Below are 24,324 nucleotides of genomic sequence, written 5' to 3'. Positions count from 1 at the left end.
CCCTCACTGTGGAGTGGAGGGAGGGAGAGAATTGAATAGAAGGGGTAGTCGGGGGCATGGGAGGGAGAGGAAACTGGGATTGATATGTAAGATAAGAAAGAAATAGTTTAAAAGCAATAAAGTCTTTAAAGAGAGAAGTAAAATAATAAAAAGAGCAATCCATGTAGAGATGGGAAATACACAGGGAGTCTGGGTCTGATATAGTATTGTATTGATTTTGAATTTTTTGATTGTTGATAAGCAAATGACAGCTGCTAAAAGACATGGGATTAAAAGAACTGTTGGAATAAATCAGCCTATATACTTTAGGAATGTCTTAACTTTAAAAATGTTAAAAATGTATTTGTCAATTAGAAGTCAAACATGCTCTGGGAAAGAGATTTTGCTTTTGTTTCCATGGGAAACAAAAGCCTATATATTTATTCCAGGTTAATATGGATTAGGTTTGATCAAAGGAGATCGCCTGAAACTTGACAGGTGTTATCTATCAACAAAGATTATAACTGGTCTTCCCAGGACTTGGCCATTATCTCAGTTTTTCTCAGAAACTCTAAAAATACCTTACCCACAAACAACGAAAAGCAGCTTAAAGAACATGACAACCTCATTCCCCACCAAACAAGGTGGTGTGGTGGTCTTTGTTTATTTGGTGGGTTATGGATGTTTGTTATTATTTAAAAGAATGTAGTATATTGATACAAATTTAAAGTTATTTTTGTTACAATATATATGTGTATGTGTGTGTGTGTGTGTGTGTGTTTCTATTCTTGTTTGAGGAATTGTGCTTATGCAGTTCATTTTAAAATAAAATGTATAAATAAGAAATGAGGTTAGTAGTTAATCTATAATAATCAAACTTGTAGTCACATTAAGTATGTTTTCTAGGTTAAATAGGTATATTCAGATAAATGGTTTTCAAACACTTCAAAGACCTATAGAATATGGCATTTAAAATATTTTGTTAACTTGGGGCTTTCATGACAATGACACACATCTGCTCCTGGCAGTATCAATTATTTTTTATAAAAGAATGATGGGCATCAAAAGAAACTCCATTCCTTCATTATGGCAAGATTAGCCATTTGGACAAGAAACTGTTTTTGCCTTGACTGCTTGACTGTGTGTTGTGCAGACTGAACACAAAGGACCCACCAGAAAGTGACTGATGAACTTTGCCAAAACAAGGCAGGACAGTCCTTCTAGATTCCTGATTCACAAAAGAGCCTGTCAAATATAATCTGCAGGATTCAAAGGAAAGTAACTGATGAACTTTGCCAATATACGACAGGACAATCCTGGCCTATCTCTGCGGGTCCACTCGGAGTTCCTGCGGGCAAGATCCTTGACCCCCAAATCCGGGCCCCTGCCAAAGAACAAGGTCTCAGCGGGAGAGCGCCAGTTTCCAGTGAGATCCCACTACCCTGCAAAACCTTCTCAAGTTCCAGCCCAGCCCTCGTCCTCTTCTGCCGGCTATTGGCCAGAGGTGAGTCTGGGCCCAATTGGGGCTGCCTGTCCCCTTCAACCTCTTTTCCCCCCTCCCCCGCCTGAACTCCCTGGATTGGACCCTGATCCTGCTGCTCCTGTCTCCGGTCCCCATCGAGAGCACCCTTGGAGCTCTGATACACCCCCACCCATCCCAACCTCCAGCCTACCCCCCCCCACCCTGTGCCCTACCCCACCTACGGTCCTGCTGCTCTAGTTGAGCACTGGGACAGAGGGTGGAGCCAACAGTCCACCCTACTCCGGAGACCTCTCGGAGCAACTCCGAACAAAGGAGACCTGACTATCCACGTGGGACCACCTGTAATTTCCACCAGCTTGGTCTCTGACCACGCCTCCAGTCCTCTGCTGGAGTCCCAGGCCCCTCCCAGAGATCCGCCTATCTCTGTGGGTCCACTCAGAGTTCCTGCGGGCAAGATCCTTGACCCCCAAATCCGGGCCCCTGCCAAAGAACAAGGTCTCAGCGGGAGAGCGCCAGTTTCCAGTGAGATCCCACTACCCTGCAAAACCTTCTCAAGTTCCAGCCCAGCCCTCATCCTCTTCTGCCGGTCATTGGCCAGAGCTATTGGCCAGAGCTATTGGCCAGAGGACCACTGTGAGTACCTGCTGGCATCTTCTTCTGGATCCTCATCCTTGACCCCATCCCTGGATCCCTGTCTGCAGAGAAACCTCCTAGAGAGCTTGGACCACACAGAGCTACAGACATTGAATCTTTGATCCACATAAGCCCATCAGGGAAGGACCATAGAGAGAGGGAAGAGACACCACCAACACCTACTGGAAGAAACTATGGGAAGAAGGCAATACAAGAGAACACCTAACAACAGAAAGACAAACATAACACCACCAGAATCTAGGGAATCTACACCAACTAGAATGGAACACAAGAACAAAGCAGAGGAAGCAGAAGGGTACGACTTAAAAATCACCATCATAAAAATGATAGAGGCCCTCAAAGAAGATATGAGAAAAATCCCTTAAAGAAATGGAGGAAAAAACAAACAAAAAAGTGGAAGAAATGAACAAATTCCTTAAGGAAAGTACAGAAAGCCAAGAAAAAACAATTAACCAGGTGAAGGAAACGGTTCAAGATTTGAAAACCGAAATTGAGAAAATAAAGGCAACACAAATGGAAGGAAAGCTGGAAATTGAAAAGCTGGGCAAAAAATCGGAAACAACGGACACAAGCATAACCAATAGAATTCAAGAGATGGAAGAGAAAATCTCAGGCGCAGAAGATAAACTAGAAGAAATAGATTCATCGACCAAAGAAAATCATAAATCCAACAAATCCTTAACACACAACATCCAGGAAATGTGGGACACCATGAAAAGGCCAAACCTAAGAATAATAGGCATAGAGGAAGGTGAGGAAGCCCAGCTCAAAGGTGCTGAAAACATATTCAACAAAATCACCGGGGAAAACTTTCCAAATCTGAAGAAGGACATGCCCATGAAAGTACAAGAAGCATACCGAACCCCAAATAGGCTGGACCAAAGAAAAAAGACCCCTCGACATATAATAATCAAAACACCTAGCATAAAGAATAAAGAAAGAATATTAAGAGCAGTGAAGGAAAAAGGACAGGTAACATATAAAGGCAGACCTATCAAAATTACACCTGACTTCTCCATGGAAACCCTCAAGGCCAGAAGGTCCTGGATAGATGTTCTAAAAGTATTAAGAGAACACGGATGCCAGCCTAGGCTACTATATCCAGCAAAACTCTCAGTCAATATAGATGGAGAGAACAAGATATTCAATGACAAAACCAGATTTTCCCAATATGTATCTACAAATCCAGCCCTACAGAAAGTATTGGAAGGAAAATTCCAACCCAAGGAAGGTAACTACGCCCACAAAAATGTAGGCAACAGATAATCCAACTACACCAGAAACCTAGGGTGAAGCAGAACAAATATATTCACAATACCACTGCCAACAACAAACCTAAACCAAACAAGCATCAACAATCAATGGACCTTACTCACCCTCAACATTAATGGTCTTAACTCACCTATAAAAAGACACAGGCTAACAGAATGGATACGAAGACAGAATCCATCCTTCTGCTGCATACAAGAAACACATCTTGGCTCCAAAGATAGACATTACTTCAGGGTAAAGGGTTGGGAAAAGATTTTCCAATCAAATGGAAATAAGAAGCAAGCAGGCATAGCTATCCTAATATCTAACAAGCTAGACTTCAAACCAAAACTAGTCAAAAGAGATGAAGACGGTCATTTCATATTCATCTCAGGAGAAATCCATCAACACAAAGGCTCAATTCTGAACATCTATGCCCCTAATACAAAGTCACCCACATTCGTAAAAGAAACACTACTAAAACTCAAAGTTCATATAAAACCTCACACACTTATAGTGGGAGACTTCACTACACCACTCTCAACACTAGACAGGACCACAAATCAGAAACTCAACAAAGAAACAAAAGAATTAACAGAAGTTATGTCTCAACTGGGGCTAACAGACATCTATAGAACATTCCATCCAAAGACAAAAGAGTATACCTTCTTCTCTGCTCCACATGGTACCTTCTCTAAAATCGACCACATACTAGGAGACATAACAAACCTCAACAGATACAAGAGAATAGGAATAGTCCCCTGTATCTTACCGGACCACCATGCTTTAAAATTGGAATTCAACAACAACATAAATAGCAGAAAACCTGCAAACTCATGGAAACTGAACAATGTGCAATTGCACCACTCCTGGGTCAAAGAAGAAATAAAGAAAGACATTAAAGACTTTCTAATATTCAACGAGAATGAGGATACAACATACCCGAACTTATGGGACACCTTGAAAGCAGTGCTATGAGGGAAGTTCATTGCACTAAGTGCCCATATGAAGAAAACAGAGGATAGTCACATAAATGAATTAACAGCCCAACTGAAAACCTTAGAACAGAGAGAAGCGAATTCACCCCGCAGGAGCAGACACCAGGAAATAATCAACTTGAGGGCTGAAATCAACAAAATAGAAACCAGGAAAACAATACAAAAAAAAAAAAAATCAATGCAACAAAGAGTTGGTTTTTGAGAAAATCAACAAGATAGATAAACCTTTATCCAAATTAACGAAAAAGCAGAGACAGAACATGCAAATTAACAAAATCAGAAACGAAATGGGGAACATAACAACAGACACAGAGGAAATCCAGTCAATTTTCAGGTCATACTTCGAAAATCTGTATTCCACAAAAATTGAAAATTCAAAGGAAATGGACAAGTTTCTGGATAACTATCACTTACCAAAATTAAATCAAGAACAGACAAACAACTTAAATAGACCTATAACCCGAAATGAAATAGAAGCAGTCATTGAAAGCCTTCCAACGAAAAAAAGTCCAGGGCCAGATGGATTCAGTGCAGAATTCTACCAGACATTCAAGGAAGAACTAATACCACTACTCCTCAAACTGTTCCACAAGATAGAAACAGAAGGTTTATTGCCAAACTCTTTTTATGAGTCCACAATAATTTTGGTACCCAAACCTCACAAAGACACAACTAAGAAAGAAAACTACAGACCAATATCCCTGATGAACATCGATGCAAAAATACTCAATAAAATAATGGCAAACCGAATTCAAGAATACATCAGAGAAATCATCCAACATGACCAAGTAGGCTTCATTCCTGGATTGTAGGGATGGTTTAACATACGAAAATCTATCAACGTGATCCACCATATAAACAAACTGAAAAAGAAAAACCATATGATTATCTCCCTAGATGCGGAAAAAGCCTTCGACAAAATTCAACACCCTTTCATGATAAAGGTATTAGAGAGGTCAGGGATAACAGGAACATACCTAAACATAATAAGAGCAATATACAGCAAACCAACTGCCAACATCAAACTGAATGGAGAGAAACTTAAGCCAATTCCTCTAAAATCAGGAACAAGACAAGGCTGTCCTCTCTCTCCATATCTCTTCAATATCGTACTAGAAGTTCTAGCTAATGCTATAAAACAACAAAAGGAGATCAAGGACATCCAAATTGGAAAGGAAGAAGTCAAACTGTCTCTATTTGCAGATGATATGATAGTTTACATAAGCAACCCAATAAACTCTACCAGGGAACTCCTACAGCTGATAAACACCTTCAGCAAACTAGCAGGATACAAGATAAATTCAAAAAAATCAGTAGCCCTATTTTTTTTCAGACGACAAAGAGGCAGAGAAAGAAATCAGAGAAACATCACCCTTTACAACAGCCACAAGCAACATAAAGTATCTTGGTGTAACGCTTACCAAACAAGTAAAAGATCTATATAATAAGAACTTTGTGACTCTAAAGAAAGAAATTAAAGAAGATACCAGAAAATGGAAAGATCTCCCATGCTCTTGGTTAGGTAGGATTAACATAGTAAAAATGGCAATCTTACCAAAAGCAATCTACAGATTCAATGCAATCCCCATTAAAATCCCACCACAATTCTTCGCCGACCTTCAAAGGATAATAATCAACTTTATATGGAAAAACAAAAGACCCAGGATAGCCAAAACAACCCTATACAATAAAAGAACTTCAGGAGGCATCACCATTCCTGACTTTAAGCTCTACTACAGAGCTATAGTTCTGAAAACAGCCTGGTATTGGCATAAAAATAGACAGGTAGACCAATGGAATCGAATTGAAAATCCTGATATTAATCCACGCACCTATGAACACCTGATTTTCGACAAAACAGCTAAAATTATACAATGGGGCAAAGACAGCATCTTCAACAAATGGTGCTGGCACAATTGGATGAGGGTGTGTAGAAGACTGCAGATAGACCCATGTCTGTTGCCATGCACAAAACTCAAGTCCAAATGGATCAAAGACCTCAACATCAATCCAGCCACATTGAACCTCTTAGAAGAGAAAGTAGGAGGTACACTTGAACAAATTGGTATAGGAGGCCGCTTCTGGAACATAACTCCAGGGGCACAGACACTGAAAGAAACAATTAATAAATGGGACCTCTTCAAACTTAGAAGCTTCTGTAAGGCAAAGGACACAGTTGACAAGACCAAACAGCAGCCCACTGACTGGGAAAAGATTTTCACTAATCCTATATCCGACAAAGGGCTGATCCCCAAAATATACAAAGAACTCAAGAAACTAGTCAACAAAACACCAAATAACCCTATTAAAAAATGGGGTACAGAACTGAAGAAAGAATTCTCAATGGAGGAAATCAAAAAGGCTGAAAGACACTTAAGAAAATGCTCCACATCCTTAGCTATCAGGGAAATGCAAATCAAAACAACTTTGAGATACCATCTTACCCCTGCCAGAATGGCTAAAATTAGAAACACCAGTGATGACTTATGTTGGAGAGGATGTGGAGAAAGTGGAACACTCCTCCACTGCTGGTGGGAGTGCAAACTCATACAGCCATTTTGGAGATCAGTATGGCGGTTCCTCAGGAAAATGGGAATTAGTTTACCACAGGACCTGGCAATCCCCCTCTTAGGCATATACCCAAAGGATTCACATCAATGCAACAAAGACATCTGTTCAACTATGTTCATAGCAGCACTATTTGTAATAGCAAGAACCTGGAAGCAACCTAGATGCCCTTCAATTGAAGAATGGTTAATGAAGATGTGGCACATCTACACAATGGAATACTACTCTGCAGAAAAAAAAATAATGGTATCTTGAAATTCGCAGGCAAGTGGATGGCACTTGAAGAAACCATCCTGAAGGAGGTAACCCAGTCACAAAAAGAGAAACACAGTATGTACTCACTCATATATGGATTTTAGAACTAGATCAAATGATCACCAGCCTATAATTCACATCACCAGAGGAACTAGGATACAAGTTGTATTCTAAGAGATTCATATAAAGTCCCTCACAGAACTGGGAAGGGACAAGTCCCCCAGACCTCAGGTAAAGTGGGGGAGGACAGCTAATGGAGAGAGAAGTAGGAGAAAATGAGAGGGAGGAGAGGAAGGCATGTGCGACCAGGAGGATTGAGCCTGGTTAGGAATGGAAAATAGGAAAGAGAGAGAGAGAGAGACAGAGACAGAGAGAGAGAACATAAAAGAGGGAGCCAATATTGGTTTGAAGATAAAGTTGAACACAAAGAAAGGTCGAGGGAACTACAAGACTGCTCCCAACTAACAATCTCAGCTTCTGTGGAAAGGCTATCATAAATGCCCTTCCCGGAGAGTGAGGTCAACAACTAACTTCTCCATGGAGTCCTCAACTAATGCCTGTTGAAAACAGGAGCAAACACCCATACATAAACACTGAGTCGAACTAGAACCCAGATGCAGATGGAGAGGACAAGACCATGCGGTAGAAGTACATAGAGACAGCTTACCTGAACAAGGAGGAGCTAAGGGCCACTAGACTGATAGCTGGGAAGCCAACAGGGGACTGACTCGGACCCCCCCTGAATATGGGTCTCAGCCAGAAGGTCTGAGCAGTCTAAGAGACCTCAGACAGTGGAGCCAGGATGTATCCCTGGTGCACAAAAGGACTTTGCAAACATATCCCCCATGGAGGGATAATTGCCTTATTCTAGAGATAGGAGAGAAGCCCTAGTCCCTACTTCACATGACCTGTCAGATCTACATGACCCCAGCTGGATGGCATTCCCCTACATATGGTATTGTGGTGGAGGGTTGTGAGGGGAGGGTGTTTAGAGTGCATGGGAGAGGGTAGAGAGGGCAAAAGGGAGGGAAGGAGGGAGGGAGGGCTGGAGGGGAGGGAGGGAGGGAGGGAGAGGGAACTGGGATCGACATGTAAAATAATAAATTAAAAAAAAAAAAAAAAAAAAAAAAACGCTTTGACTCCAAAATTTAAGTTGAAGAACAAGTTACTGGGGAAAAGTATTTCTATTTTTGTTTCCACAGAAAATGAAAAGATGTGGATTCCTTACAGACTAATGTGCTTTGATCACGCCAGACCGCCTGAAACAGAGTACAAGCTGATCCTACATTCCAAACAGCTGGACAAAACAGCCCTACAGACTACAGCTAGGATATCTGAATCTTCTTCGAATCCCCCAAGACAGCGCCCCTTACCAGCAGGAAGTAGTTTGGAAAGAACGACGCCCAAATTCCCAAATATTGTGTATAAATGTTTGTTTTCATTTAATTGGACTTTGTTATATAAAATTAAATAAAAATAAATAAATAAATAAATAAAAACTAAAAAAAAAAAATTTAAAATAGCACCTGTCTTCTCAAAAAAAAAAAAAAAAAAAAAAGATAGGACAATCCTTCAAATTTCTTATTCACTGAAAAGTCTGCCAGATGCTCTAGGCCTTGTAGGCTGAAGATAGATGCCCCAATGTTGCAGAGGACAGTGACTGTCCAGGCAGCCAAATGTCTCTCTTGTTAGGTAGTATTATATCCTTCTGAGTCTTTGATGGAGTTGAAGACTAAATAATTAAAGTTTCAGTTTTTCGTAGTTATGATATAAAGTAAATTAGTTATAAAACTTTGAAGTCACTAAGATGACATGGATGGTGGAATGTCTCTAAATTTGCTAAATGCAAATGGACTGAATATTGTAAATTAATTCTTACTTGTCAACTGTTTTTGTTATAGATCGTTTTTCTATGTTAAAGTGAAAACCTTCCATTTTATTTAGAGAAAAAGGGGAAAATGTGGAATATTATTTTAAGAAATGTTACATTTGTTGGTTCTGTGGAATATTTGTTCAATGATGGGAAGATGTGTTGCATTCTTTTATGTTACATTTGTTTTACTATGAAGCTATGTTACTGTGTCTGTCTAAAATATCTGATTGATTTAATAAAGAGCTAAATGACCTGTAGCAAGGCTGGAGAAAGGATAGATGGGGCTGCCAGCAGATAGAATAAATATGAGAAGAAATCTTGGAAGAAATATCAAGAAGCAAGAGAACAAGGAGAGGGGGACACTAGAGGCCAGCCACACAGCCAACGGAGAACTAAGAGTGAAAGTAAGAATATCCCACCATGACAATAACAGATTAAACTCTGAACTGTAAACAAGCCACCCCATTTAAATGTTTTGCTTTATAAGAGTTGCTGTGGTCATCGAGTCTCTTCACAGTAATAGAAACCCTGAGAACCTATAAATCTGTGTCTTTTTCTACTTCTCAGGTTCATATTATTTGGATCTTATCATAAGCTTAAGTAACCACTGGTATCTTTTTCTTCTGAGGCAGACAAGCAAAGATAGTGCAACGAAGGAGGAAAGGGGCTTTGTCCAGGATGCTGGTAGATAAGCAGCAGTGTGGGGCCATGCCCTCCCATTATCTCTTAGAAGGTACCCTACAAACTCTGCTGCTCAGCATAGCAATTACCCTTCATGGCTTCCAATCTGCTGCTCAGCATAAAGATCACCCTTCATAGCATGTAGCATTTAGAATATTTAGCAGCTCACTGAATAACCATAGCACTTCAATGAGGCAGTCATTTATCAAGTTTCTACCATGTGTTGCACACATATAGGCATAATACATATATCACAAAAATGAACAAGCTACATATACAGAGTAAAGCTCAGGATTTGGTAATTATTCCATTAACTACAACCACTGGTCTTACACAATATTGAAGCATTTTATCTCCAATTCTCAGAAGAAAAAGCTAAGGCTAAGAAAGGTTATTTAAAATGCCCAAAGTAACATAATCAGAAAACGGCTGAACTCAGGATTTCAGCCCAAAATTACCTATGCCACAGAGCCCCTAGATCATCAGCATTACTTCCTCTGATGAAAGCCACATAGTAGTTTATAAATGAGGACAGTGTGTTGTCCTGTTACCTTGACAGGCCAAGAAGGCAAAGGCTTTAAAAAGTTGGCTGGGTATGGGTAGTTCACCATGGCCAGGTTCACCCAGGTCTCAGAGATCCAGTCTTTCAGGCGTTGGATGTCCTCAGAGTTTAGGGAGGTGCACAGGTGAAAGGCCCTGGTAAGCCATGGTAGACCACTGCCTAGAGACAGAATGAGATCAGGTGAAAGACAGTGGTGAGCCATCATATACCACTGCCTGGAGACAGAATAACATTGCTGGAAACTGAAGAATACTAATCAACATAAGCCTTTGCTGATCTCTCACTCTTCACTTTGCATTACAGAAAATACAATTTTCTATACCATTTCACCAAGAATTTTTGCAACATTTGACAAAATGCTTTAATATAATCTAGTAATTCCATCATAGACAAATTGAACTTCATCATGGGGCTTACCAAAATTAGTATCCTTTACTTCTCAATTTAATTTGAAATATCTTATGTTTATTTAATTTGAAATAAATACAAATACTATAGAACAATGTGAATGAATAAACAACCACATAAAACAAATTAATGCAACTAACATAGAGCATTGCACAAAAGACAGCAGGCCACAAAACCCCACATATAAATGTTTAACAATTCCAATTACTGCAAAATTCAGGAACAAGTAAGATCAACCTAAGATGACAGCATGAGGATAAGGATGGACTATGCAGGTGTGCTGATATGACTAAGAATGCCATTGGATTTCTGAGAGCGTCATAATGTTCTCTATTGACCTGGAAAATAATTACACCAAGAAATTCATCAGCCCATGAATTGTGATTTCTCTTATTTTTAAGATTTATATTGTGCTTTCATAAAATGTGTGTTTTTTAAAAAGTAGAATTGGGGTCTAGAAAGATGGCTCAGCAGTTAAGAGCACTGGTTGCGGTTAAAGAGGACCAAGGATCAATTCCCAGCACCCACAGGGTATCTCACAACAATTTGTAACTGCAATACTAGGGGATCAGATGCCATCTTATGATCTCTGTGGACATACACACATAGTACACAGCTATACCCGCAGGCAGAAACCCCATATACATATAATATTTTCTAACTAAGTGGAAGTATGGAACAAATGAAGATCAATTTTTAAAAAATGTAAATCCATTCTTTTAGGTAAAGCTTACCTGTATTTGAGAGTCGGTTAATGGCACCCCAAGACCTGAGGATGCTCTCTGAACATTTTACACCACTTTTCTTAAAATCTTCAGTTACTATCTTCATAAACACACCACAGGGAATCAGCTCCTGAAACTGCCAGATAGGGGCAGAAGCTGCCAGAGCTCTGAATGAGAAGGGAAATGAAAAGAGAAAATAAGAAAAGGTGACTCAGCTAAGTTTCAATACAAGCTCCAGCCAGACAAAATCCTATCCTGGAGAGGGGAGGTAACTTCAGATCCCATCCCTAACCAGAAATGGATATTTGCTAGCAGAGGGAGAGTCAGTTATCATTAACAGTGTGGCCAACCACACCCCAGTAGAAGAGCATATATCCAAGAGTATATGGGCAGCACCAATGGGACTTGATGGGTTTAGAACAGGAGGAGAAAGAAGAAGAGGAAGAGAAGAAAACAAAGTTGTGCAAGTCAGAAAGAAGAGAAGAATCAGGAAGGAATTGGAAACGAAGGGTGAAAATGATGAAATACATTGTATAAAAGATTCAAATAACTAATAAGAACTAATAACTTAAAAAACAAAATAGTTTTATAATTATTTTTATATATTATTTATAATTTAAAATATCTTTAATATTTATTTATTATGTATACAGTGTTTTGTCTGCATGTATCCCTGCAGACCAGAAGAGAACACAAGATCTCATTACAGATGGTTGTGACCCATCATGTGCTTGCTAGGAATTGAACTCAGGACCTCTGGAAGACTAACTAGTGTTCTTAAGCACTGGGCTATCTCTCCAGCCCAATTTAAAAATAGTTTAAAAATAGGAAGCTGAACATTAACAAGATGATTTTAAAAATAGCATAGCTATTTATTTTGAGATGGGATCCAGAAACATCTATATAACAGTATGTATGTAGCACACTTTACCCAGAATGATTCTCTGTTTGTCTTCATCATTAAGAAGTACTAGTGGAGCCAGGTAAGAAGGCCCACAACTTTAATCCCAACACTCAGGAGGCAGAAGCAGATGGATATCTGAGTTTGAGGCCAGCCTGGTCTACAAAGCAAGTTGCAGGACAACCAGGGATGTTACACAGAGAAAACCTGTCTTGAAAAAAAAAAGTGCTTGAATCCAGCATAAATGCACTTACCCAATTACTAAATGAGGATATTTCATCCTGAACCAAGCTGCAAGCACACCGCCATAAGAGCCCCCGATGACAATGACAGGTTGACCATCAGCTCCTGGGACAGTTCTTTTCAAGTGTCTGATTAACTCTGCAAAATCAGCCAGAGCTTGTTCTGATGTCAGGAAATTCAAATGCTTGGAGTCCTGAGGGGTGGGAGGATGAACATAGATATAAGTGTGGACATACTCACAGCATATGCACACTTGTTCCAAAACTTGAGTCATGTGAGCTTTCTTCAAATAGAATTTATAGAAAGTAGAGTCAAAATGCCCAGCCAAAGCACAGGGTATTGTAATTTCAATAATTCATAAAGTGATTTCTTTGTACAATATAATAAATTTTACATTAATCTCTCTTTCTCTCTCTCTTTCTCTCTCTCTCTCTCTCTCTCTCTGTGTGTGTGTGTGTGTGTGTGTGTGTAAGTTTACTGAAAATGCAATAAAAAAACAAGCATCTCTAAACACAACTTTCTCGCAGCAGATGCAACTTGATGAGTATAATTAAGAATTTTCACAACACAAACTCTGCTGCCACAATTTGATTTTTTTGTCAAGAACTTTAAACAACTATGTGATGTGGCTTATATTTGAAACTTGTAAGGCTCCTTCACTTTCTTTGTCACAAACATAAAAGAGTTGAAGTACATTTATGAAAACAATCAGCCTGTGGCTGAGTGGGAGGTTGTACAGAAATTTCTCAGGAGCACCAACAGGTGTGGTCAAGCTGTAGCACTTGGTCTGCTTGCTTCCATGGCAGCGGTCTTGCTGTCATATGCTCAGAGTCCCCTGGAATTCACAGCATTGGCCTGGAGAGAAAACAGGGGCACCCAGGGCATCCCTGCAGGTAGCTTTCCCAAGCCAGCAGCCTGAAGCACAGGTCTTGTTTTATGGGTGGATATCAATGATCTTATGAGCTTTGAAGGATAACTTTGTTTCTGAAGTAGTGTGTCTGAGACACTTTTTAAAATTGTTACTCAGCTCAGTGTCTGACCCAAAAACACAACACTCCTCCTTACCTGGTATTCACCAGCTCTACATGACCAAGCATGTTTTTCTTCAACACACATACACACACACACACACACACACACACACACACACACACACACCTGTCAAAAGAAAAAGGGAACAGAAACAATTGCCAAACCCAAAGATCTGTTAGTATCCAGGGGAATGGAGGAAGCGTCCTGAAAGGACTGTAGTAGAGATCTAGTCTGTCAAAGGCAACAGAGATGTGAGCTGCCAGCCTAAGTGAGAAATTCCAGGTCCCAGCTCTTCTGCTATGAAAGCCACCACAATGATCTAGACAGTGAAGAATATTCTGCACACTGACAAACATGTGCCCCTCCCCTTCTCCAAATCCTTAACCCAAAGTTTCACCTCAGTGCCCCCCATAGCTCTTTTGGCAGGATGGCTGGCCATGGGGAAATGAACACACCCCATCTGCTTCCTTGAAGGAGCTTAAGTACTATCTTGTCACCTCCCTGGCAATGTAGCCCTGCCTTGGCCCTAGCCTCGAAGTGTCACCATTTCAAACATCACAACACAATTTGCAGGCTGTTTTTCCAACAGGACAACAATGTTCTCTGCCCAAGCCTATCACACATCCTGTCTGAGTTCTCCTTTCCAAATGCCATTTGCACTAGATGCTATTTGTTCAAGGCCTTGTTGAGGTTGTGGAATTAATACAAACATTTAGCAATAAAAGTGATGGAATATGAGATTAAGTTTAATATGTGACTATTGTAATTTCATTTCGTCTTGATACATTTAAGCTGTCCAAGATTTAGTTGAAGATGAACTAAATACTGCAGACAACCAAGAAAAGGATTCTGAGTCAAAATAAACTCTTTCCTCCTTACCAGAAAGATTATATATTTGCTACAACAACTGGAATGAACTCAGCTGTCAAAATCACAGACAGCTATAAAACTGGAAGGGAAAGAATACATCTGAGACATGAGGAGAAAAGCCCATGCAAGACTTTCATCACCAAGAAAAAGGAGTCCCACTCAACAAATTCCATGATGGTTTGGTTCTGTGTATGGTGGCTCTATTTCCCTCTGCAATGTAATGTAGTTCTGGATTCCGAAAGCTAACAAGGATTTTAAAAATGGAGCTGTAAATTTTTCACACTGATGCAGCCTACTTTCACTCTTTTGTGTTTTCACTAGACCCAGTGACTTAGTTCTAGTTGAAAAATGTAATGATCCGTGACTGTGTACATCAGGTCATCAGAAATCACTGCCACATTGAGAGAAGTTAGCTGCTATATCACAAACTCAAGCAGGCACTTTGGACAATAGTAGAAGGAGAGACACTGAAGCCTCCCACCAGACATCCACACCAGTTTATTGCTCCTCTGATGAACCCCTGTGAGTAGAGACCCAAGAGTGGCCAGTGCAAAAGAAAAGCAGAACTAGACTGCTGTGGGGTGACCTTTCTGTGTGTTGTGAATATGTATTGCTCCCATTGGTTAATAATAAAAGCTGTTTGGTCTGTAGCAAAGCAGTATAAAGTTAAATGAAACAATCAAAGTGAGGGACAGAGTTGTGGGAGACGTAACCAAGTCACCCAAGGAACAAGATGCCAGAGGATCAGTAAACCACAGACCACATGGCAATAAATAAATAGAAATAAGCCAATTTAAATGTAAGAGCTGGTTAATAATAAGCCTGACCTACAGACCAAACATTCTGTAATTAATATTAAGCCTCTGAGTGATTATTTAGAAGCAGTTCATGGCATGGTGGGACTGAGAAACCTCTGTTTGCACTAGACTATGATGGAGAGTTGAGAGCTGATAAAAGGTTGCTTGATAAAATTTCAGAGAAGAGACCCTGAAGGTCAGGGTCACCAGAAGCATTCCAGACAACTGTCAAGCCTCCCAGGCCAAGGGCCTTAAATCCTAGGATGGGAGCTGCCAAGAGCCAAGGGTCCCAGTACCCAATATCTGCATGGGGAACTGTAATCCATGGGTCCCAAAATCCAAAGCTGGCCAGGGACTGTCACAGTAGAAGTTTCTACTTGCCACTGCTTCTGCCTGGATGCTGCCAAAACTAGCTACTCTTGGACTTTGAAGGAAAATAAAATCTTCCAGAAACCAGTATTTTTTCCCACCCACAAATACTATCCAGGTGAACAGAAGAACCTTCAATGACTGGTGACAGCACATCTGGTGACTACACATCTGTAGTCCCAGTACTTGGAAGGCTGACAAATAAAAATAATGAGTTCAAGGCTAACATGAACTACATAATGACACTCTGTCTCAAAAACAATAAAGAGGAGGAGAAATTAAAAACAAAAGCAAAATCAAAAACCATGAACAGTGCTGGGGATGCAGTTGTGTTGGACGGATGATTTCCTGTCAAATATGAAGCCCTAGGTTCAACCCTAGAACAACATAAAACCAGACACACTGTCTGCTGCACACAATCTTAGCATATGAAGGTAAAGGCAGAACACACTTGGATATATGAGATCCTGCCTTATCCACCACCCCCCAAAAAAATACTTTAAAACAAATATGTGCTTACCTTAAATGACTCCTCACCAAAGGGAAGAGACTCCCCATAGTATCGATGTTCAGCAAACACCAGCAAAGCTTTCAGCTTCTCGGCCACATCCCACATGAATCCCTGGGAAGAGTGTAAATCCAGGAGTTAAAAAATATCATATTGAACTTTTGCAGACCATACAAAATAGATATTAAACCAGACCAGAAAGAGTTCTCTTAGAAAAAAAAATGTGCAATTTATGTGTGTTTCACAGATACATGACCCTTTTCGCACTCCTGAACATCACATTACACTATCTAAGAGTGAAACAAATGAAAATGGGCTCTGTAGCCAAGTGTGGCAGCCACAGCAATAGAGAGACAGAGATTGAAGGATCCCCCCAGCCCCTAGCACAAAGCTGACCCTACAACACAGTAACTTCCAGATCAGCCTGCGCTAACAATGATGAGACGCTCTCAAACAAGAAACAAACAAAAAGCAAAAACTAGGCTTTGGTTGTCCATACACTAAGAATGTGACCTCCTATTCTGATACCCACAGAAAACTCCCTTGGTATTTTAATCTTATACATTAGGAAATTAACTAACAGCAGCTCTTATTAACTCTTGCTTCCAATATGTCAGGTATTGTTCTACCCACTGCATGTAATAATTCACCTAATTAGCACAAACAGGAATCAGGCACTGTGGTGTTACAGGTAAGGAAACTGAGACACAAGCTCAGTGTTCAAACAGGTGACAGAGCCAAGACTGAAATAGAGGCTATAGTGTAGAGCAGTCACCAAGGACCACTAGACTCCCTTACTCCCCCACACTGATGGCTCCTCGCTAACCATTTGCTTTGTCTGGATGGTGCCCTCTGAATCCTTCTTAAGAAAGCATCCCAGGCACACAGCATCAATTGATTAGATTTTTAGCATGGATCAAAACCATGGCCTTCCTGATGAATGCTGTTGGTATTTAACAAGTTACTATTCCCTGAGGCATGGGAACCTCAAAACGGCTTTGGTTGTTTTGAGCAATCTATACAGAATTAAAAGAGCTACCTGTGGGGATAATGGGCATGTAGCGTGAAACCTGTGGTTATTAAGACAACCCTCCTCTCTTCTCTTTCACAGTGCTGTTCACTTCTGCCACATATCACAGGCTCAGCCACACCCAGCTCAGGCACATCCTCCTCTGCATGCCCAGGCCCAGCAGAGCTGTCCATCTCCCCTCAACGCCAGACTGCTTAAAGAGTTCCTCTGCTACTTCAACAGGAACTCACACATACGACTTCCACCACCAGACTGTGAGTGTCTTAAGAGTAAGAACAGACCTCTGTGGAGCTGACCTCAGGCTTTGACAGGAAGTAGCTTATCGGAACCAATGGATGCAAGAAGCAATTGGCCATTATTTGCTTACATCCATCTCAAGGGTATTTTATCTTTCAAAAGATGAATAAGTAATGTGTTAATATGTATTAATAGTGTAGATGGACTTCCTTTTCTGCCACCAGCCCCAAATAGACATGGAGATGTCTTACTAATTATGAAAACTCAGCCTTGGCTTAGGCTTTTCCTACTAGCTCTTATAACTTAAATTAACCTGCTTTTATTAAACTACATTTTATCATGTGACTTTTTACCTGTCTTTCACTCTGTAGTCTGACTCCCTCCATGGCTCATTGGCATCTTCTCTGCACCTCGATTCTCTCTTCCTACTTCCTCTCTCTGCCTGGAAGTCCCACCTATACCTCCTGCCTAGCTATTGGCCATTCAGTTCGCCACTAAACCAATCACAGCAGTGTATCATCATGCAGTGTACAAATATCCCACAGCATAACACTGTATTTCTACAGGTCCTTTAATTTTATTCAGTCTTCAAAACAACATTAGGAAATAGATAGTTTTATTATTCCCACTTAACAGATGGGCAGATTGAACTGTAGAGTTAAAAGCTTACTCAAATTCAAACAACCAAGTAACTAAGTAAAAGTTGAAACCTTCTGTATCTGGTAACATTGTCACTACTATACACTCTCTGAGGAAATCTGCACATACAATTGTGATATTTCAGTTTGCAAAGGAAGCTGCCTCAGACTAGGGAGGGTGAGGATCTGCCCTTCCAGGATCTCTTTCTGGTCGACTCTCTGGAACTGCTCCTACACTGAGTGTCTTTTCATTCCTGCCTTTCTAATGACAGAGTTAACTCCCACTGAGGAGCCTGTACAGCAATGGTGTCTGCTGGAGGCAAGACCAGCTCTCTGTCTACATTAAAGAGCAGCTGGCTCTAGGCAGGAGAAGTTGCCCTGTGGCTCTGGCACAAAAGGAAAGTCACATCTAAAGAAGAGAAGAGAGAGGAGCAGTTCTGGTTTCTCACAGAGTAACAGCAGGAGTCTGAGGGGAAATGAATCTTGATCCCAGTTGTCATTAACCCATGTCCTGGATCTCCTTTCTTCTACTTCCTACATATTTAGACTCTTAGCAGTTGTAAGAGGGGGAAAGCATCACAAATGAGGGGTTCAGGAACTGTAAGTGAATTCACATCTTTATTTCAACTGAGCACACCGTGCAAGCATTTTCTGAGTGTTCCTGAATACCAAGCATCCTGGCAGATACTTGCATTCTGGATATGATATTCTCTACCATGATTCAGACTGCATTTTTGATAGAAATTTAACATTTTATACTTATAGTCCTGATGTGCCAAGAAGGAGGATGTCATCTTATCATGGTCTCTAATTTAAGTTTTATTAACAGGTTTAAGTATAATGAAAGGTGACCAGAAACACAGGCATGGAAGCAAGCTAATGGTCATAGTATGTTAATGTTTATGAATATAAGAGAAGTGACAGGACAGGAAGATTAATTAAAATATACCTATAACTTCATCTCTGCCCCTCCATACCTGGTAATGGAACTTGTATCTTTTAATATTTATTTATGCTTTTGTTTTGTTCATTTATTTAACAAAATATATATATTTGTATACACACACACTTATGGCACCTGCTACATGCTTAATATAATACTACACTCCAAATGCATAATGCTGAATAAGTATGTGAAAAGTCCTACCCTTATATTTACCTAGTAAAGGCCAAAAAAAAAAAAAAACAGTATGTGCTGGGAACAGTGGCACGTGCCTTTAATACCAACACTCAGAAAACAGAGACAGGTGGATCTCTATGAGTACTAGACCAGCCTGGTCTAAATAGTGAATTCAAGAGCAGCTGGAGCTATGTAGACAGACCTTGTCATAAATCTCCACACCAAAACAAACAAACAAAAAAAACTAAACAACAAAAACTCTATATGCAATAAATCAAACTTTTTCAACTTAAAATTAAGTGGAACACAAGTTATAGACTTGTTAATTTGTGTAAATTTGTTCCCTTTTGAATTGTTAGTGAGTTTACTCTCCTTTTTAATAGCTTTATAATTAAGAACAATAATAATAACCAGGACTTGGTAATATGGGCCTATAATCCCAGCTGCTTGTGGGGCTGAGGTAAGAGGATTGCAAATTTATGTACTAACTGGATTATAGTGAGTTCAAAGCCATCCTGGGTGACTTACTCAGACCATGCCTCAAAATTAAAAATGAAAAGAAACCTTGGGACACAGCTCAGTGGTAGGACACTTCCTCTGCATGTGCAAGATCCCAGGTTCGATTCTCAGTGCCAAAAAGGGAAAACATGTTAGTTTTGATCTCAGAAAACATTCTTCTGCTCATCATAGTAAAAGGAAAACTGCTTAAGTGACCCTCACATGTGTGCACATACTACATACCGTGTGATTTGAGAACCAGGTAATGTCCCCTTCATTTCCAGTGTAAAAAAGTATTACACCATCATATGTCTTCCAGTATTTATCAGCTATTAGGTACCGCTGCTTAAAAGTTTTTGTATTATAAAATCCAAAATGATCAACCTACATTAAAAACAAAACAGACAAGATCCATTTCAAAGAAAGTAAGTAGGTTAGCACAAAAAGTAATTAACTAAAATCAACCTTTATCCCAAAATAAAAAACTTTAAGCTGCATTTTGTTTTACCAGTAGTAGCAATTATAGTAATATTTTTATACCCTTACATAGTCTGCAACATCTTTCAAGATGTGTCTACATTGTGGAATAGCAAGTTGATCTAATTGCATAAGTATTATCTTAAAATTTTACTACTTTTTCTGGTGAGAGCACTTAGAATCCCAGTATTTCTCAAAATAAAGATAGCCCATATTATCTGAATTTTCAATAGCTAATTTTCAGAATTAAAATCACAAACTAGTAAACCATTGAAAAGGTCTATAAGCATTGCCAATGTCCCACCAATAGACACTAAAACTGGGGAGATTTTCATGCCTAATACTATCCTCCTTAAAAGTAGACTCAATAAAAGAAATAAGAACTTGTTAGTAAAGTGAGTGATTGATAGTGATAGACCACAAAATTACAAGACCAGCCTACAACTCTTTCTGTCAAAAAAGGAAATCTCACTCAAAAATTAGTAAAGTTAATGGTTATAGAAGTAGACTACAAGAAACTATCACTGGCTAGCATTTTAATGCAATGAACATGAAATAAATAAACATAAAAGAAATACAAATTGTAGTTCATTTAAATAGTAAGTTCATGAAAATCCATTAATGCATAAGAATATTTTTAAAGAGTATGCAGTTTAAGATGCCTATTAAATCAGTCGCTTACTTTGAAGTTGGGAATTAACAGTAAAGAATCCAATATTTAGTCTGTCACTTCTAAGAGACTTGTATTAAAAATACCAGACAGTCCCAAATGATAAAAACTGCCTAACCAAGTACCAGCAAGTACAAAACGAATTATTAAGTTGGAAAAAAAAAAGATTGTTCTGCAATGTTACTGATTAGGGCAAGAGCTATTAATTGGCACTGAGAACATTTAAAAATATAGCAGAAAAATTAATATGGTGTCACAATGATGTCTCAGACAACACTATTTTGTTACAAGAAAGAAGGTAACTACAAAAAGAATTAGGCCATTATCATCTGTTACAAACATGTTTTCCTGCCACCCTGGTCCCAGAGCTGCGCCAGCCCCAAATAACACAGAGATGCTGTAGCTGTAGTAGATATGGTGTTGTTGGCCTGTTACTGGCACTCTTATTGGCTAGCCCCGTCTTAAATATTAACCCGTTTCTATTAATCTAAGTATTTCCACGTGGTCTTGTGGGGGGGGGGGCTTCTGCTCTCCCTGTCTTACATGTTGAATCTCCCCACTATCTATCCCTGAATCTTCCTTGTCTCCTAGTCCTGCCTATCTTGTTTTCCTATTGGCCAACAGTGCTTTATTCATGAAGCAATAAGAGAAACACATGTACAGAATGGCATCTCCCATCAATCATCTTAATCTAATGGCCAATATTAAAATCACAGATGGCCTTGTCCTCTTCAGCCGGCTTTTGGCCAGAGGTGAGTCTGGGCCCAATCAGGGATGCCTGTCCCCTACAACCTCTTTTCCCTCCTCCCCTGTCCAAACTCCCTGGGTTGGCCCCTGATCCTGCTGCTCCTGTCTCCGGTCCCCATCGAGAGCACCCTTGGAGCTCTGATACACCCCCACCCATCCCCACCGCCAGCCTACCCCCCCTACCCAGTGCCCTACCCCACCCATGGTTCTGCCGCTCTGGTTGAGCACTGGGACAGAGGGTGGAGCCAACAGTCCACCCTACTTCAGAGACTTCTCTGAGCAACTCTGAACAAAGGAGACCTGACTATCCACACGGGACCACCCATAATTTCCACCGGCTTGGTCTCTGACCCCGCCTCCAGTCCTCTGCTGGAGTCCCGGGCCCCTCCCAGAGATGCGCCTATCTCTGCTGGTCCACTCTGAGTTCCTGCAGGCAAGATCTTTGACCCACAAATCCAGACCTCTGCCAAAGAAAGAGGTCTCAGCTGGAGAGCTTCAGTTTCCAGTGAGATACGACTATCCTGCAAAACCTTCTCAAGTTCCAGCTCAGCCCTTGCCCTCTTCTGCCAGCTCCCCCCCCCCCCCCCAACCCCACACCCCAACGACCCAACCAACCACCCACCGACCGCCCCCCCCGCCTCCTCCTCATCCCCCCCCCCCCCCCCCCCCCCCCCCCCCCCCCCCCCGCCCCCCCCCCCCCAGCCCCGCCCCCCCCCCCCCCCCCCAAATATAGAACCCCCCCCCCCCCCCCCCCCACGGGGAAGCCCCAAAGGGGGGGGGGGGGCCCCCCCCCCCCCCCCCGGGGGAAGCAGGGGAAAAAGGAAAAAAAAAAAAACACCTAACAACAGAAAGACAAACATGACACCACCAGAATCTAGAGAATCTACACCAACTAGAATGGAACACAACAACAAAGCAGAGGAAGCAGAAGGGTACAACTTATAAATTACCATCATAAAAATGATAGAGTCCCTCAAAGAAGATGTGAGAAAATCCCTTAAAGAAATGGAGGAAAAAACAAACAAAAAAGTGGAAGAAATGAACAAATTCCTTAAGGAAAGTACAGAAAGCCAAGAAAAAACAATTAACCAGGTGAAGGAAACGGTTCAAGACTTGAAAACTGAAATTGAGAAAATAAAGGCAACACAAAGGGAAAGAATGCTGGAAATTGAAAAGCTGGGCAAAAAATCGGCAACTACGGACACAAGCATAACCAATAGAATTCAAGAGATGGAAGAGAGAATCTTAGGCGCAGAAGATAAACTAGAAGAAATAGATTCATTGACCAAAGAAAATCATAAATCCAACAAATACTTAACACAAAACATCCAGGAAATGTGGGACACCATGAAAAGGCCAAACCTAAGAATAATAGGCATAGACAAAGGTGAGGAAGCCCAGCTCAAAGGTGCCAAAAACATATTCAACAAAATCATCGAGGAAAACTTCCCAAATCTGAAGAAGGACATGCCCATGAAAGTACAAGAAGGATTCTGAACCCCAACTAGGTTGGACCTAAGAAAAAAGACCCCTCGACATGTAATAATCAAAACACCTAGCATACAGAATAAAGAAAGAATATTAAAAGCAGCGAAGGAAAAAGGACAGGTAATATATAAAGACAGACCTATCAAAATTACACCTGACTTCTCCATGGAAACCCTCAAGGCCAGAAGGTCCTGGATAGATGTTCTACAAGTATTAAGAGAACACGGATGCCAGCCTAGGCTACTATATCCAGCAAAACTCTCAATCACTATAGTTGGAGAGAACGAGATATTTAATGACAAAACCAGATTTTCCCAATACGTATCTACAAATCCAGCCCTACAGAAAGTATTGGAAGGAAAACTCCAACCCAAGGAAGGTAACTATGCCCACAAAAATGTAGGCAACAGATAATCCAACTACACCAGAAACCAAGGGTGAAGCAGAACTAATATATTCACAATACCATTGCCAACAACAAACCTAAATCAAACAAGCATCAACAATCAATGGTCCTTACCCACCCTCAACATTAATGGTCTTAACTCACCTATAAAAAGACACAGGCTAACAGAATGGATACGAAGACAGAATCCATCCTTCTGCTACATACAAGAAACACATCTAAGCTTCAAAGATAGACATTACCTCAGGGTAAAGGGTTGGGAAAAGATTTTCCAATCAAATGGAAATAAGAAGCAAGCAGGCCTAGCTATCCTAATATCTAACAAGTTAGACTTCAAACCAAAATTAGTCAAAAGAGATGAAGACGGTCATTTCATATTCATCGCAGGAGAAATCCATCAACAAAAAGTCTCAGTTCTGAACATCTATGCCCCCTAATACAAAGTCACCCACATTCGTAAAAGAAACACTACTAAAACTCAAAGCTCATATAAAACCTCACACACTTATAGTGGGAGACTTCACTACACCACTCTCAACACTAGACAGGACCACAAATCAGAAACTCAACAAAGAAACAAAAGAATTAACAGAAGTTATGTCTCAACTGGGGTTAACAGACATCTATAGAACATTCCATCAAAAGACAAAAGAATATTCCTTCTTCTCTGCTCCACATGGAACCTTCTCTAAAATCGACCACATACTAGGTGACATAACAAACCTCAACAGATACAAGAGAATAGGAATAGTCCCCTGTATCTTATCAGACCACCATGCTTTAAAATTGGAATTCAACAACAACACAAATAGCAGAAAACCTGCAAACTCATGGAAACTTAACAATGTGCAATTGC

The 24,324-nt window shown here is 40.4% G+C and overlaps 1 protein-coding gene across 1 annotated transcript in view; it reads right to left on the bottom strand.

The window, feature by feature from the left end:
• LOC127227910 (lysosomal Pro-X carboxypeptidase-like) overlaps positions 1-24,324 on the bottom strand; it is a 78,599-nt gene that overhangs the window by 25,659 nt on the left and 28,616 nt on the right. Inside the window, exons 2-6 of the mRNA XM_051192260.1 lie at positions 19,924-20,064; positions 16,170-16,271; positions 12,593-12,774; positions 11,447-11,604; positions 10,294-10,463 (exon numbers count right to left, since the gene is read on the bottom strand). Coding sequence (XP_051048217.1) covers positions 10,294-10,463; positions 11,447-11,604; positions 12,593-12,774; positions 16,170-16,271; positions 19,924-20,064 — 753 coding nt within the window. The remainder of the gene's footprint in view (positions 1-10,293; positions 10,464-11,446; positions 11,605-12,592; positions 12,775-16,169; positions 16,272-19,923; positions 20,065-24,324) is intronic.

Source organism: Phodopus roborovskii, unplaced genomic scaffold, assembly GCF_943737965.1.
Source record: "Phodopus roborovskii unplaced genomic scaffold, PHOROB, whole genome shotgun sequence".
Classification (NCBI taxonomy): domain Eukaryota; kingdom Metazoa; phylum Chordata; class Mammalia; order Rodentia; family Cricetidae; genus Phodopus; species Phodopus roborovskii.
Note: the sequence above shows the minus strand (reverse complement) of the source record. Positions and strands in the feature narration are given on the sequence as shown.